We start from the raw sequence: 18134 nt of genomic DNA, 5'->3' as shown, positions 1-18134 counted from the left end.
TATATAATTAGAAAAGTGAATGTAATGAAGATATAAAGGCCAGAAAAAGCATTAATTAACTTATGTTCTTTCTAGTTGGGAGTGGGCAACATGTTCTCTTCGCGTCTGACTCAGAAGTGTTGTGTTCAGAAAATTCTTTAGCGGCAGCGGGGGCTTTGAATTATATCAGTCAGTAAGACTTGTGTAAAGTAATTTATGGTGTGGGAGGGTTACTAAGTATGGATTCACTCTTTTCAGATCCTTCAACTATAATTAATCTTAGGAGATAATATGATCAATTTTATTTAGTAAATAATATATATATATATAGCTGCTCTGTTACTCAGCTTCATGAGCTAAGTTTTTTTATTCTTATATGTAAGTAAATTGTGCACTTTTTTGCTTTAAAAAATGATTGAATTATGTTATTTTTATGTTCCGGCTAAGGTTTTTATGCCCTTAGTAATTTGCATACAATAGATGTAGAATTATCAACAATTTTGAAACTTAGCAGAATAGTGAATTAAGTCAGTTTCTGCTCCTTCAGTGTCTTTTTGTTGAGTGGGACTAAAGGTTTTAGTTTTGTGCACCAAAAAATCTGCCTTCTTGCCCACCGAGCAAATTGCTTATTTTTGCAAAGAAATTGTAATTTGAATTGCAAAAATTGTTCTTTTTAATTGTTTTAACTGTATTTGGTGTTTTATATTTTTCAATCTTTAATAACGATATTTAGAGGTTTTATGTATTTTTGCCTTGCCATGAAGCGAGAACTGAATTAATTGAATGAGAAATATACTCTAATGAAATCCGAAGAAAAAAAGTTTAAATGAAATGCAGCAAAAAATGCATATATATAATTTAATATTCCGTACAAGGAAATCATGTGGTGTACACATCAGATTTTTATTCTTGCCAAGCGGTGTCTTTCTTCGACAAATAACGACAAATTTTTAATAAAAGCCTTGTTTTTTTTTTTTTTTTTTTTTTTTTTTTTTTAAAGCAAAGATTTGGAAATGACCCAATTAAAGGAAATCTAACTGAAAAGCAGCCACAACATAAGCCTTTGGGCAAAATTAAAAAATGACACAATACAAATTTGTCAATTAAGTTTACCACTTTTGGAGTTTAATTGTGATGCTCCACTGCTCATTAGAACTGGGTATAAAAAAGTTTATTTTAATTTACTTAGTAAAGAAATCATGTATCAGTCTAATTAAAAAATAATACAAAATAAAACCCTATTGAAAAAAGCATTTGATGTTTAAAAATAAGTAATATAATAATTTTTACCTCTACAGAAAGCTTTCATTTCATCTCTCCAGCCACTTTCTGTCAATCTTTTCTTCAGTAAGTCTTTCAATCTAAATTTAAGATAAACTGTTATATACTCTAGGAAAAATTTTCATTATTGACAAAATATGAATTGTAATATAACATATTTTATTAATAGGGTAAAACCCCACTAGTATAAATTTGTATGATTAATAATTTGCTCTTTAGCCATCTTTTTGCTTGGCAGTCATCTCAAACTGAAACATTGTTGATTTCACACCTACTGAGTACTTCTGTTCAGTAGAATTTAATCAATTTATTCAGCAGCAGAATTTAGGAGAGGCAAAATTTTTAAAATTTTGAAAGGCACTGAGAAACAAAATTAAGGGATGGCCATACAATTTAAGGGCAGCAAAATGTTTGGAATTTAGGACACACACAGACTGCATTGAACCACAAAATGTATATCATCGGCCTTGGATATGCCTAAAGTATATGTGGGAATTTATTTATTTGGGGCTTAGATAAGACTTAAGCAAGTATGGAACAAACATATCTTTAATCACCAATCTCACGATATATTGGCATTAGTGAATAGTGAAACAAAATTTTCCAATTAATGAAATTTATGAAAAAATTGTGAAGTTGGTTGCAATAAATGAAGATGATATAACAGAAGTTTTTCATTGCGATGATAATGGCTCAATCTAGGAAATACTGCTACCGACAGTGAAGAAATGGCAAAAAAGGCATTGAGAGTGAAAAAACTTTCATTGACATATTAGTGAGAATTCTCAACACAGCATTCAGAGGATCTGAAGAAGGGAAATTTTTAACTACACAAGAAATTATGTCAATACCTAGGAATAAAGAAAAATTCTGGCACAATAACTGAAGCAACTTAAAACAACTTACACTGCCGGAAATGCAAACAGAATTCTTATTTGTAATAAAGCAAATATTTTTTTTTGTAAATTTCGATTCCTTCAAGGTGATAAATGCTTCATTATTTCATATTTCTAATTTTATAATTTCTACATTCACATATAACTTTACACTACCATATTTGATGGCATATAAAACGCACCCTTATTTAGAAGGTCACACACATGTAGATGTAGAAAAAGTTATGTGTGTCTAGACCTTTATCCGGCCTAAAAATAGCATTCAGTATTGAAAGTTAACCTGTGTCCTTATTGTATAAGATGCAGGTAACTTTTTTTGAGACCAAATTTAGGAAAAAAAAGTGCTTCTTATATGCCGTCAAATACGGTATTACCCGGAAATATCCCAAACCCAGAATCGCCAAAGTCCCGACAGGTCTGGATCTCAGATTTTGTACTGTATAGTTGTTATTCAATTAAACTAGCAAAAAAGTTAAAATTAATTAAAAATTAAATAAACAGTGGGACTTTGGATGCGTTGATTTCACTTCAAAATTTAAGTAAAATTCATATTACAGTCAAAAGTCGTTAATCCGGACTTGTCGGGACTTCGGCTATTCCGGATTATCGATTTTTCCGGATTATAGATCATCAGTTTAAATCTAGTAAGATGGCATGCAGAAATTCTAAAATTAAAAACATGAAACCGTAATTTCTGAAATAAAGAACAATTATGATCTAAAGGGTATCAAAATTTACAAAAAAAAAAAAAAAGCTTAATATTTATTTGTTTACTTTATTAAACATTTCTTTCAATGTAAGTTGTTTAAGTTGCTTCGTTTTATGTGATAATACTTTCTCTTTAATTCTATAAACAGACATAATTTCTTGTTCAGTTACAAAGTTCCGCTGTTCAAGTCCCGTAATTGCTGTGCCGAGAATACCGACTACTTGTCAATTGAAATTTTTTTGTTTTCACTAACCTCTCTGTCACCTTCTTCATGTCTTTATCCATTTTTTGCAGCAATTCCACTTTTTGTTTGATGGACATCGAAACATACTTTTGTTTTGTAGATCCTTTGGGAGCTCCAGAATCGGAAATTTTATTTGACATAATCGAAAGTTCAAGTTTACTTTTATAAAATTGCTCTTAATGTCTGCAAAAAATAATAATCCAGATCCAATTCAAATATTAAGGAACAACGCAATCATCAACATTAACTGAAATAGATAATTAGATAATTTTAGCTTATACCGTCTGTTATACATTAAACTAGCATGCCAAACGTATTCTGCGCTTGCGCACACGCATATGCGCAGTTGTAAAGGTCTTACGCGCATGTGTCAACGCGGCGCATGCGCAGAAAGTTTTTAGCTTTGAGGTCCGGATTATAGATCATTCCGGATTATGGGTGTCCGAATTAACGACATTTGACTGTATTTAATTTCCATATCTATGTAAATTTTGGTAATAAAGTAATATGCAATCTATTGCCTGAGTTGCTTATTTACTTTTTTGATAGTGATACTATAATTGGTTGTTGTTTCAATCATTTCTTTTAGTACCATTTGCCTAACTGACAAAGTTCTTGAAAATTCTACAAACATTTCTTAATACTCAAACAACTAAACTGCGCTGGGGGATTCTGAAATATTACACAGCAAATGCTTCACATTTCCTTGAAGAAGCATGATATGATTCATTAATAAATGTGATGACTAATTTTCCCCCATCCTGCATGGCATTCAAAATATATGTGGCTGAATGATTCATAAAAACAGTTCTTTTATGTGTCACTTCTGCTTCTGTTTTGTAAAATTGGAAGGAATTTAATGGAATTAAAAATTTCATAGGCTATTTCATAATTGGAATCATTTTCTTTTATGTATTATTAATTATCTGTATTTATTTTTACATTTAAAAATAGTGTTTTACAAGCATCATCTATGAAATAACTACAGTCAAAATCGTTAATCCGGACTCTTCGGGACTTCGGCGATTCCGGATTATAGATCATCAGCTTAAATCTGGCAAGATGGCATGCAGAAATTATAAAATTAGAAATATGAAACCATAATTTATGAAATAAAGAACAATTATGATCTAAAGGGTATCAAAATTTACAAAAAAAAAAAAAAAATTGTTTACTTTATTAAACATTTCTTTCAATGTAAGTTGTTCAAGTTGCTTTGTTTTATGTGATAATACTTTCTCTTTAATTCTATAAACAGACATAATTTCGTTTTCAGTTACAAAGTTCCGCTGTTCAAGTCCTATAATTGCTGTGTCGAGAACACCGACTAATTTGTCAATTGAAATTTTTTTCTTTTCGGTAACCTCTGTGCCACTTTCTTCACTATCGGAAGCGATTTCAATAACCTCTATGTCACTTTCTTCACTATCGGAAGCGAATTTAGCAAAATTTATAAAAAATAAAGACTTCTGAATACTGGAATAAAGTTAAAAGTTATAATTGCTCTCAAATATATTTTGATTGGACAGTTGACTAACAGTATATAAAAAAGTAAAGAAACATTTTTGAAAACACAGCTGAGTTCCAATATATAATACAATGGCGAAAAAAGTGTGGATGATTATTCGACAAAAGTCCACTGAATAAAAGCGCAAGTGACAAAAATTAATCTCACTGTGATAATTGCCAATGCGACAAATATCCACACTAATGAACGCGCACATTGATAAAAGACCACACAGACAAAAGCCCATACTGACAAAAACCCAGACCAATGTATATGCACTATGTTGATATTAACACTTTTCCCCCATTTTTTTTATTATACGGAGCAGATTCATGAAAAAAGATAGAATAAAACATTAATTAAGGTTGCTGCTTTTGATGATTTATTTATTTATTTATTTATTTTTGCATATCAAGTTTTAATGGTTATTATAGACAAATCACCAGTTTTTTTGGTCTTAAATTCAATTTAAAAACATGTATTTATGGAATTTAGTTGTAATGGATAAAAATGCTGTGAATCTTCTGGATAAACAACAGCATTTTTCAGCAAATTGTTAAATAAAGGCTTTGCATCTATTCTTAAGGTCACGAAAACTTCACAAAGACAAAAGAAACCTTTTTAAATTTTATTTATTTAAAATGTAAAATATGAATGTAATAATAATTCCTTTTCTTGCATAAAAGTTTGAAAAACAATGCCAAGATGGTCCAACTAATATGCAAGTAACAACAAAGACATGTAAATTCTTAAATGTTTTAATCATTTAATTGAATCAGTTTTATGAAACACATGAATATCTGATCATATTTTTAAAACACTATATGCTATAAAATATTGATATGCTAGTACCTTTCAACTTCACCAGCTTCCACTATCTGGTTTCTTAGATTTTCGGACCTCATATTTCAGAAAATTATATCTGAAACATATAAATATTAAATAAGTATGATATAATAATCAATTTTTTTCTCCCAAACATTATCTATAAGGAAACAAATTATGAAAATGGTAAGCAGTAGAAAAATGACAAACTCATTTTTGCAATTTATGCTGTTATGAAATGTATAAGAATTCCATAGTTTTTGCCTAGCATTAAGTTCTAATGCAGAAAGCATTGGTTACTGTTCTTATTCCTTCTTTAAAAAGTCTCACTTATGGATCCTATATATCAATTATTATATCATTCTCTACAATCATCATCAATCACAGCATAAAATGACAGTCCACTGTATTGTCTTTTTCTTTCCCATAAGTACTTATTCTTTCTTTCTATTTTATTTTGTTTTACTTTAAGTAATATATCTAAACATACAAAATACTTAATGATAATTAAATAAGATTTATAATGATAAATGGCATTTATCAAATGAAAACAATGGTGATAAGAGGAAAAAAGTACTTAGAGTAGCTCACATTTGTTTTTGAACACTTGTGTTTTTCAATTTTATTTGTAAATATCAGCGAAATGGCTATTTTTCTTTCATGTACACTACTGATCATCTTTTTTAAAATTTACTTTTTCTGAGATAAGTTATTCAGAACTTTTTTGGCTAAAAAAATTGTTTACTCAAATAGTCCTGAAATTTGAACTCGTATAACATACATTTTGAAGAAGCAGTTCATATTTAACAAAAACATGAATGTGATGGGACAACCATTTTGTTGGATGTTCCTCAGACAAAATTATATTTTTCACATATTTTGAAATGGATTTAACTAATTTTTCATGCAAGAATGCTCCAATTTGTTCGTAGAACAAAAGACAGTTCAACTGAGAATCGGTTCAATTAAAACAAAGTTTTTACCCCATTCTTGAACCAACAATAACTGAAACTTGCATCCCTTAATTCAGAGACACTCATATCAGCACCGTCTATCAACCAGAATACGCAACAGCATTATTCCTCTACAAGTATTGCTTTTAGCAAAGCTTTTGAAGAAATATCATGTTTCTTTAATCTTTTTTTGGAACTACTCTGATATGCACCCTCAAGGCGGCAAATATTTTTGGCAAGAAACTCCACGCTTGCTATCTAAATTTTTTGTTTACATTTCGAACTTTAGGCGTAAAATGTCTCCAAAAACACGGTTTTCGCGAATGCAAAAACCACGTTTTGAACACACAATTTAAGCTAAAAATCCGAAACAAAAACAAAAAATTTAGATAGCAAAACCGTGAAGTTTCTAACCAAAATTATTTGACAAGAGTCCATGTACACAGCGATATGTTTTAACTTAAAAAATCATCTACGAATGGCACCATCTAGGCAACGAACGAATTTCCGAACTACGCACACCTCGCTTTAATAAATTAACATAACAACAATAAATTTCAAAGAATACCATGTACACAGCATTCTGTTTCAACTTTAAAAAATATCTACGAATTGCACAATTTAGACGGTACGCACTAATCAACAAAATAACTAAAATAAATTTCAAACAATTCAAAAAAACAATAACGACAGAAATTCATACTAAAAAAAAAAAAAAAAAGGAACATAACATTCTACAAAATAAGAACAAGAATAAAATAAAATGCACTTACCATTAATGCTTTTTCGAACAGCAGAAATACCAATTTCATACCGCCTTTAACATGCTGCCATGTAATCACTATCGTATTTATATGACAGTCAGACACACTATCCAGAAAATTCATACTATGGTTCACAAATAAATAAAATAACAAATAATCACAAATCCCTACTTCTATTATGCACAGCCACTAAAAATAATCTCCCATACCTTCTTTCCACACCTCCAAATACCCATTGCCCCTCTACAGGATGGCCACGACGATATTTCCTTATGCCGAACTTCAACAGATTTCACCATTAAATCTTTCCCCCCCTAGCTTCTCAGACACAAAGCATGGCGGGAACCAACGAACTCCAGCGAAAGATTTTTCAACGTCAACAGGGTTGCCATACAACACGCAATCGTGCCAAAAACCAGCACAGAACACATATCGCCATATTTGGTGAAATTAGGGCGTATACCAGAGTTGTATCCTTTTTTCTAACTCACTATTATGCATATTCAATAAGATCTAAATATGAAAAATATGTAGGAGTTTTAGCATCTTCAGGAAAGTTACAATGACCACAAGCAAATGTTCAAAGCTGCATGTTTTGGATCATCATCCGAAATGAATACATTGGGTATTTCTAATTTTATTGTGCATACTTTCAGATTTTTATTAAGAATATTTATACTGATCCATGCTATTTTAATCAAGGCTAAATTGTCCATCTCGGAAGCAGCAAAACATCTCCAAACGAATATGCCTCAACTGCTTAACTTAACAATAGGCAAAAATTTTTTTGTATTCACTTCTTTATTTGTCTTTTGCCATATAGCAATTTGTCCATTGGACCCACATACACTAAATTTTAATTTGTCTGCAAATATAGCATTGCTCCAATATGATAAATTTTTTTATTACAATGGATTTTTGTGAACATCAGATTTATTTTACTTGCTTTCTTGCTGATTGCCCACTGCATCCATGTGTCCTAATAATTAGTATGAGGATTAAATTTTGTTGCAAACTGCTTTTCAAAATTTACTGCAAGTTTCACACCATGAAATTTTGGATTTTGTTTGATTTTTTTGTCTCTCTGATTCTTTCATGTTAGTTTCGAATATTGACTAGACTTCGGTGCATTTTGAACAGTTTCGTGCAATTTCCATCATTTTGATGCATCAGATATAGTTAAATGCTTTACGGCAAAAGGTTTTTTAAATTTTTTTCGTACTTTTCTGTTTCACCGGTGCAAATCTCGGCAAGCAAACTTTATTGGCGACAACATACAGTATACATATAAAAAATGTTAACAAACGTTATTTCTACGAATTTTTTATTTTGAAGGCATATACATTTTAATATCGTTTAAAATTCTGTAAAAAGCCGATAAATATAGACAATAAATTTGTAAAAAGACATTAATTTAAGAATTTACTATGCTTTCAACGTTTAACATCCTGATTCGCTGGTTCATATCACGTGACTCAAATGATCTCATCTCACGTAAACTACGATACAAAAATCTAATTCTCTCAGTAAATTACAAGTTAAATCTTAATTTGGAACACGAGTTTAAATCCAAGAATTATTTCAATTCATATGAATAGCTTACTCAACTGCTTTGCTTTGCTAGTACATTCTCATTAGAATTCATGAATTTAAACCTTGACTTTGTCTTTTCTACATTTTCGCCTTCGGGTAAGCGGTGTGATTGCATCCAAATTCCCTTAATTTTCGCGAATTGCCTTAGGGCATAAAATTGAACTATCTGGTAAAATTATATGTAATTGTATGCCTGTGTTGAAAGAAACAATCAATCTGATAAGAAATGGCTGCGACATGTTTTGAAAATGAGGCGTAAAAGGTTACCAGCGAGGATATTCCGTTTGGCTTCGATTGTACCATTATTTTACCGCCTGCGCCAGCAAAACGGAAAAGTACCAATCTTTTTTCTATTTTGAATACACTTTTGTGCAATTTCCACCATTTTAATGCATCAAATATAGTTAAATGCTTTACGGCAAAGTGTTTTAAAATTTTTCTTTATTTGGAATACTTTTACTATTTTTAAAATCTGGAATACTTAAATTTTCAACAGAACTTGCTAATTTGTAGCATCTTACCCTGTTCACTTCATATATGGAACTGTTAATATATTATGCTAAAGAAGTAATAATTTCACTGCACATGATAATTCTTGTGACCTATTTTCATTTAAAACCAAAAATGCTGACACGAAACCAGGGCTGTGGAGTGGGTAAGGGAAATGATCAACTCTCCCTCATATATATGTAAATATATACACATGCATTACAGTTCATTTTTATAAATATATATTAAAAAAGTAATAGATGCTACAGAAAAGAAAATTGATGGCATAGAAGATTATTTAATTAGCATGAAATGAAAAAAAAAAAAAAAAAAAAAACTGGCATTACTAATTTCTGAGAAATGGTATGGCTTCAGTAAGATCTTTGATAGAGGACTGCACATCTGATTTGATAAACTTCAGAGCTGAGAATAATCTTTCCACACTAACTTGAGTAGAAAGAAGAGCTGTTATTGTTAGGGCTACTTCTTTTAACTTTTCAGGATAGATTTATGAAGTTCTAAAAGAGATGTTTTTACAAAAGCGATCATGTTTCTGTATTTACTCAAGGCTTATGTAGAAATCTTGCTTGTATTTTATCATTTTTATATCTAAAGCCTCTTGGTTCTTTATTTTCATTCCCTTTGCCTTAGCCTTTTCAATATTGTCCAGATATTCCTCAAAATCTAATACATCATTGGAAGAGGATGATAGTTGAAATGTCTGCAGTATGACTGTGCTGATATGAATACTCCAAATGGTCTGAGAATAATTTTATTCTTAGTGAAAGTGACAGACGGCTTTCTTTGGCTTTTTAATTTGTTCATCACCCAACGAAATTCGGCGTTTTGGATCTACATATATTGAACACAGCAAGATCTCGGTGTCTAGCAAACTAGTTTCTCTTCTTTTCATTGAGGAAATGATTCCTTCTGTAATAAAACCGGTTGATCTTTACATTACGGTAACTGGTAGTTTGGCGACATTTTGGAGGCGATAAAGGTTACTACCTGGGACTTTGGTAATAACGTGAGCAGTACTGAGTTCCGATTACGCATTATTTTGTGTGGGGGAAATGAGAGATCATGGGATATGTCATGTGATATTAATGGACGAATTACGGTTCTTTAATCGGAAAAGGGGGGAAATCGGGAAAAAATCTGGAAATTTTGTATTTGGCTTTATTCTGTGTTGTGTGAAATAGTGTTTCTGAATTTTTGGATCCCATGGCCGTAAGTAAAGTGAATTCGAAATGGGTATTTAGTGGTATTGAAAAGGATAGTAAGAAATGTTTTTTAAGGTTGTGTGAGAGAGAAATAAACATGTTTTATTATGTTATTTATTTTACCTGGTATCTTGCTTTGAAAGATAAGTATGATTTTAAAGATTCTGAAAGAGAATGAAGAAAAGTGTATCCGCCACATAATGAAGATTCTGAAGGAGATTAGGTAAGTTAGTATTTTTAATTATTTTTATGCATTGTTGGAAATGTAAGGTGGAAAGGAATTTGGTATTATTGGGAAAATTGTTATTAGCAATGATTTAGTTTAAAGTAATTAGGATTGTAAGGTAATTTTTATTAATTGAATGTATATGCTCATGTATATTTTAAGTGGTGTTTTTGAATTTAATTATATTTTAATGAAATGATAGTTATTTTGTGAATTTTATACTTGTAGGAATTTGGTGTATGTTTAAGTTGAAATAAATGTGCATGGAAATAATTTAAATATTTGATAATAAATATTTGTAATGCTTCATGTATGAATTCGTTGGTGACGTGTATAATGTAATAGATGATTTAGAGGTAAAAGTTTTTGGATATTTTATTTATTTTATATGTGGAAATGTTCATATTTGTAAAGGGTAAATACTTTTTCGCGATCATGTAATTTCATATATGTTCTTTTTACCGGGTTTAAAGATTGAGAAAATTGTCATGTATTTTCGTGAAATTTTTTTAATTTATGAGATAAAAGCAGTGTACATGGATATAGTGAAGAGTGTGCGCAATGCCATTTTTGTGCAATTCTGGGATGGTTTTTTAAGTAAAAATAAGTCGACGTGTACATGGTTCAGTGATATTTTAATGAAATGATAGTTATTTTGTGAATTTTATGCTTGTAGGAATTTGGTTTACGTTTAAGTTGAAATAAACGTGCATGGAAATAATTTAAATATTTGATACTAAATATTTGTAATGCTTCATGTATGAATTCGTTGGTGACGTGTATAATGTAATAGATGATTTAGAGGTAAAAGTTTTTGGATATTTTATTTATTTTATATGTGGAAATGTTCATATTTCTAAAGGGTAAATACTTTTTCGCGATCAGGTAATTTCATATATGTTCTTTTTACCGGGTTTAAAGATTGAGAAAATTGTCATGTATTTTCGTGAAATTTTTCGAATTTATGAGAAAAAAGCAGTGTACATGGATATAGTGAAGAGTGTGCGCAATGCCATTTTTGTGCAATTCTGGGATGTTTTTTTAAGTAAAAATAAGTCGGCGTGTACATGGTTTATGTGTATGTGTTATTTTGAAAAACGCGTAAGGTGTACGGTATTGTGCACTTTTTCCGAATTTTGCAGTGAATATTTGTCATGATTAAGCAGTTTTGTTTGATAAAATTTCTAGCATAAGTGTAATTCGGCTAGTAGATTGTTGGAAGAAGTGTTCAGTAGATAAGAAGAAAAGAAACATGTCTTTACTTCGTGAAAACAAAATGGCGGCGGGGAAAAAAAATAGAGGGTTGCTGTAGGGGAGTTGGTCGCCAAATTTTCGCCAAGTTACCGTAATGTAAAGATCAACCATAAAACCTCCTATTTTAGAAAGAACAGACATCACATTCTACCATTCTCACAGAAACAAGTCTTTTGTTAGTTCTTCAGATTGTAGCTTTTTTGTGACTATATACGGTGTAGAAAGAAATGTTTCCAATTCGGCAACATCATTCCACAGTCGTTCTGTTAGTGAAGCATTAAGGTCACACACATCTTCTAAAAAAGTTCTTAATTCTAACAACCTTTTTATCATCATATATGTACTTTCCCATTGCGTTGCTTGAACAAAATTGCTCTTTTCCTGCTCGCCTCCTAAGAATGGCACCAATTTAGGGAGTTCTTGCTGCTTGCCTAAATTTACCAACGAGATTTGTACCATGAGGTTCCTACAATCCATCTCTAACATAAAGCTGCAAGGTGTGGACTGCAAACGTATTTGCTTGATTTGGCAGAGATTCGATGTGTCTTCAGCAACATTATCTAAACATCATCCATCCTCCTATCTTATATTTATTTAATATGTCAATAAAATAGGAAATAACTAAATATTTATTAATCTCTATAGTCCATAAATAAAAATAATAATTAAGTTTATTAAATTTCTTTTTCAATTCACTTAATTTCATTTCAAAATCACACTGTCCACCAAAAATTGGACTCAAAGTTGACGTGTTTTTAGCGACACCAGCTCCGACTCTTTTTACCCAAAACTCTGACACTGATTCCGACTCCATTAATGCTGCAAGAAACATTGTTCATTAAGTCATCCTAAGAAACCTTTCTACTGTCTAAATTATTACATAAGCTATTGATTAACACTTTTTGAATAAATTATTTTATTGTAAGGAATATTTTGATGATATTTATTTTATAACAAGCTTAAAATAGAAAAAATAATAATAATAATAATAATAATAATAATACATCAGAAGGGGGGACAGGAGTCCGTCAAACTGAATAATCGCCGTTGTGAGTTATGAAATTGCATAATCTAATGACACCTTTAATAGTGGCAATAACGGATGCAGTTTTTAATTAAAAAAGAAAATTTACAAAGGGAAAAAAGATACTGTAATAAAAATACAATCGAAATAATTTAACTTTTGAAAAAGTAACCGGAAAATAACCTTTTGAAAGTAATCGGTATGATTAATTAATTGCCCAAATGGGTTTTCATCCGCAGAGAACCCATTGGCGGCGTTGCATTTTTACTCGCCAAGCTCACGGTTCATCGACAATGAGCCGAGCCGTAAACAGATTCTTTGCCGTAAACATATTTTGTTAACGTGATTTTTAGTGCATGTAAATTCAAGTTAGCACACAAAACAATATATTAAGCATGTGGTAGTAAAAATTCACAGATAATAAGCATGTAGATGTAAAACTAACCGGTTAAACGTGATATATTCATTTAAAAATATAAATTAGTATTAATGTACTGAAATTAACCGGTTAAACGTGATAAACGAAAAAAAAATTGTCTTAAATTCCAGTTAACACAGAAAACAATATATTCCTTACACCAGCAATGGTTTGCTAATTTTGATGACCATGGTGATGCATCAAACTATTCTGTCATCTTAGATAATCAATAATATTTTTGATTTCAATTTAATCATCTATTTATGTCACACCTGCCATCCTCTGAAAGGTTATTGTTAGAAAAGCATTAACATTATCTTGTTAAAATTTTACGCCATCAAAATTGATTTATTCTCATAATTTTAGATGACAATAACTAATAATACAAATAAAAGCATTACTTATTTATTTAAAATGCACATGCACATTTTTGCGGCCTACGGAAACAAATTATTTTAGAGGTTGGAAGCCTCATGATTCTGCTCATAGTTCTTAGAGCTATTAATAATTAAGAACACAACGTGAACAGCCATGTTACAAATTAGCATTCACTCCTCCCGCCGTAATTTATTTCTTTCATCCCGAAGAGAACTGGCATCTATCTACGAAAATATTTCTATCTATTCATTGTTAAAAAATTCAAAAAAATAATAATAAATAAGAGAAGAATAATATAAATCTGCAAATGCGAACAACAACAGTGATAATTCAACAAAATGAACGCAAGAGGAATGGTTGCAAACTTCGAACAAGCGAATAGGATAAATCTGCTGGGTTACCAGGTTTGAACTATTATCGCCAAAGTTGGCGATGTTTACATTTACCGGGTTCTCTGCGAAAGTGCTTCAGCTAAAATTTTCGGCTGATCTTTAGAATATGGTAACTGGTAGTTTGGCGACATTTTGAAGGCGATAAAGGTTACTACCTGAGACTTTGGTAATAATGTGAGCAGTACTCAGTTTCGATTATGCATTATTTTGTGTGAGGGAAATGAGAGATCATGGGATATGTCATGTGATATTAATGGACGAATTACGGTTCTTTAATCGGAAAAGGAGGGAATTTGGAAAAATATCTGTGGCTGTATATTACTTTGTATTAAGCTTCATTGTGTGTTGTTTGAAGTAGGGTTGAATAATTTTGGGATTGTATGGCGCTGTCTAAAGTGAAAAATCGTATGAATGTTTGGAAGATGAAGGTTTTAAACATCTTGCTGTGAACCACAAATATTATTTTAAAGATCCGGAAACAGGTGCACATACCAATACAATAGAGGGCACGTGGAGTGCTATAAAAAGTGCCATTCCGAGGCATTGTGATAAAGAGAATTTTGCTTTTTATTCAGCAGAGGAAGTGTGGAGGAAAATTTCGCAGAAAAAATCGTTCAATAATTTTATTGAATACATAATAAAAGTGTATCCACCATGTAAGCAAGATTCTGAAGAAGATTAGGTAAGTTAGTATTTTTAATTATTTGAGGATATTATTTTTATGCATTGTTCTAAATGTAAGGTGGAAGTAAAGTAATTTGGTATTATTGGGAAAATTGTTATTAGCAATGATTTAGTTTAAAGTAATTAGGATTGTAAGCTAATTTTTATTAATTTAATGTATGTGCTTATTTATATTTTAAGTAGTGTTTTTGAATTTAATTATATTTTAATTAAATGATAGTTATTTTGTGAATTTTATGTTTGTAGGAATTTGGTATACGTTTTAGTTGAAGTAAACGTGCGTGGAAATAATTTAAATATTTGACACTAAGTATTTGTAATGCTTGCGGTATGAATTCGTTGGTGACATTTATAATATAATAGATGATTTAGAGGTAAAAGTTTTTGGATATTTTATTTATTTTATATGTGGAAATGTTCATATTTGGAAAGGGTATATACTTTTTCGCGATCAGGTAATTTCATATATGTTCTTTTTACCGGGTTTAAATATTCAGAAAATTGTCATGTATTTTCGTGAAATTTTTCTAATTTATGAGAAAAAAGCAGTGTACACGGATATAGTGAAGAGTGTGCGCAATGCCATTTTTGTGGTGGCGGGGGAAAAAAAATATAGAGGTTTGCTGTAGGAGAGTTGGTCGCCAAAAAATCGCCAAGTTACCATAATCTAAAGATCAACCATATTTTCTTATTGTAGTAATAAGTCATTTTAATAGAATGCTTACATTAAGGGTTGTTTCTTCCCATTCCTTCAGAATAAATGCTATTTTTAGGTTTCTCAAAGAGAGATAGGAAATATTAATAAAAATGAGTCAACTAAATTTAGAGCTAAACATTGAGGCTAAAGTGCAGAATCGCCCACTGATTGCCGTTTGTTTGGCGCTTTTTTTACAAGAGTAGGAAGAATTGGATTCTTTTTCAATTTTCTTTGACTTTTTAACCGGAAATAGGTCATGTCATTTTTGTGCAATTCTGGGATGTTTTTTTAAGTGAAAATAGGTCGATGTGTACATGGATACCGAGTATGTGCAACTCTTAAAAACGCGCCAAGCAGTGGGCGATTCTGCACTTTCCCCAACAATGAAACGGAAGCACTTCCACACAGGATCCGTTATATGTAAACATCGCCAAAATTGGCGAAAACAGTTCAAAGTTAGTAACCCGGCGAATTCGGTGGTCGTATATAATTAAAGTATATTGCTATATATATACTTTAATTTATATGCTTTATAATGTTTAACTCATTAATATTATGTCTATTCCTAGTAAGTCTAATTTTTATCCTTTAAATATTATGTTTCACTGTTTGATATTATTTTTTGCCAGCTAACTCTAATTTATGTGTTTAATATATTTCTTCATAATTTTTATGCTTTAAATATCATATTTAACCTTTTGATATTTTTTTCTGCGGCTAACACAAATTTAGATGCGTTTAATATTTTTTTTAATTTATATGCTTTAAACATCACGGATCACCTGTTTAATTATCTTGCAATATGTTTGTTTAATATATATAATAATATAACTTAATTTCTATGCTTTAAATATCATGTTTAAACTTTTGATAATTTTTTTCTGCGGCTAACTCAAATTTAGATGCGTTTTATATGTTTCTTTAATTTATATTACGGTTAACCTTTTTAAATATCTTGTAACGTAACTGTACACCGCTAAACTAATGGCCGATTAGCCGTTGACGAGTACATACGCTTCGCCGCCAACGGATCCTCTCCGGAAGAAAACATAATGAAACTCAATAAAAATGTTGTTAATTACAAAGAAACCTGAATAATGCAAAAGTACGTTCCAAGATTTAAGGCTCTATTTGTGTTGTAAAAATCTTGCGAATATTCGCATGACAAAATTTAGAACCAATAGTTTATGACCTGATACTTCAATCTAAAATTGTAGATTGCTTTACTACTTGATCGAAGCAGCAATAAACTAGTTATTGCTTATTCATTCCCTAATTCCAGATATTGATACTCAGTACTGAAGTTCACAGTGAACTGTAAAATTGAATTTAGCGGTCAATCTCAGCTTTTAAGAAACTAATTCATAAAAAAACTTTAATTTGTAGTAATTTAAATCCGTTTAAAGGATTATGCCTTTAGTATATAAGTTGATAAATAATCATGCAAATTCATAAATAATAGTATATAATATTCTTACTTTCTCGATAAAAAATATCGAATGTCGTACAAATAACTATCAGAACAACTCAGGCGCCAAGCAAAAATTTTGAGAGACGCAAAACCTTTATTACTGTATACAGTACTTTATTTGTCTGTACACAGCTGCTTTCCAGTGGCGGTTTCTCGAAAGATTTTGACAGCAAATTAACGATAAAATATTTTAATTACACAATTTAGGCTTCAAACGTTTCCATGTGTGTTTTTTCGCAAAACGAGATGTGTAATTCGAAAAAGATTGTTAGATGGCGCTTAAGTCGCTTCTCTTTTGTGCAGATTTCTGAACTGCATACATTAAGCTGAAGTTGGCCTTGGCTAAATATATTACCATGTTGGAAGGCGACAATACACCTTTTTAAAATTTTCTAAAACCCGATTTTTCAATTTTCTGATTATTTTTATAGCCCAATCATTTCAGACACACATTAGCGTGGCAGATAAAAACCGGTATTTTGATTTGTGATCTGACTTCGTACATCCAAAAATGGAGTTGCTTAGCTCTTCGGAAATGTTTGATTTTGTTCAAGGAGGCGTAAATTCTCGCTGTATTACTGAAGCAGAGAGAATTTCAGAAAGCGGATTATTTAGTAATGCACGGGATTTTACTTGAAAAATCCAATGTACAAATTTTGGCTTCCTATTTAAGGATAAGTTCTATAGCTTCCTAATCGCATGAAATCGAAGGACATTTTATTGTTGAAAAAAGAGAAATAGAATTTTAAAAAAAAATTCTTTAAAGGGCCACATTTTGGATTTCGTGTGTTGAAAGTCAGCCATTGCCATTTTTAAATAAAAATATGCCAGCAGAAGAAGGCGAGATGAAGCGTTACTTCTACTTTAATTTTGTTTTGACACATCATTATCGCTTGCTTATTATGTTGTAGCAGACGAGATTTGGAGTTGTTGCTGTTCGTTAGAGAAATTGTTCTTTCTGTCTACGGCGTTGCTTTATTCCTGCGATTTTGTGAAGTAAGGGAAAACGACATTACTCTCATTACTGAAGCTGATTGGGATAAGATGAAAGAAGATTTTGAAGAGCAATTAAATATCAAAAAATATCGTGGAAACCTAAGTGGAGGTACACTGACCATAAGAGTTTG

The 18134-nt window shown here is 30.8% G+C and overlaps 1 protein-coding gene across 2 annotated transcripts in view; it reads right to left on the bottom strand.

Moving 5' to 3' along the window:
• Positions 1-17283, bottom strand: part of LOC118197882 (transcription and mRNA export factor ENY2-1-like) — a 32176-nt gene extending 14893 nt beyond the window's left edge. The window contains exons 1-3 of one of the 2 annotated variants that reach the window (XM_085821647.1): positions 17015-17283; positions 5469-5538; positions 1270-1340 (exon numbers count right to left, since the gene is read on the bottom strand). In XM_085821647.1, the coding sequence (XP_085677773.1) occupies positions 1270-1340; positions 5469-5521 (124 nt within the window). In that variant the 5' untranslated portion in view covers positions 5522-5538; positions 17015-17283. The remainder of the gene's footprint in view (positions 1-1269; positions 1341-5468; positions 5539-17014) is intronic. The other variant, XM_085821646.1, reaches the window with a different exon arrangement.
• Positions 17284-18134: the final 851 nt, after the last annotated feature.

This window comes from Stegodyphus dumicola, chromosome 8 (assembly GCF_044657685.1).
Source record: "Stegodyphus dumicola isolate Sdum_Otavi_A_Nest chromosome 8, ASM4465768v1".
In the NCBI taxonomy this organism is placed as follows: Eukaryota; Metazoa; Arthropoda; class Arachnida; order Araneae; family Eresidae; genus Stegodyphus; species Stegodyphus dumicola.
The sequence above is the reverse complement of the archived record's forward strand: the minus strand, read 5'-3'. Positions and strand labels throughout refer to the sequence as shown.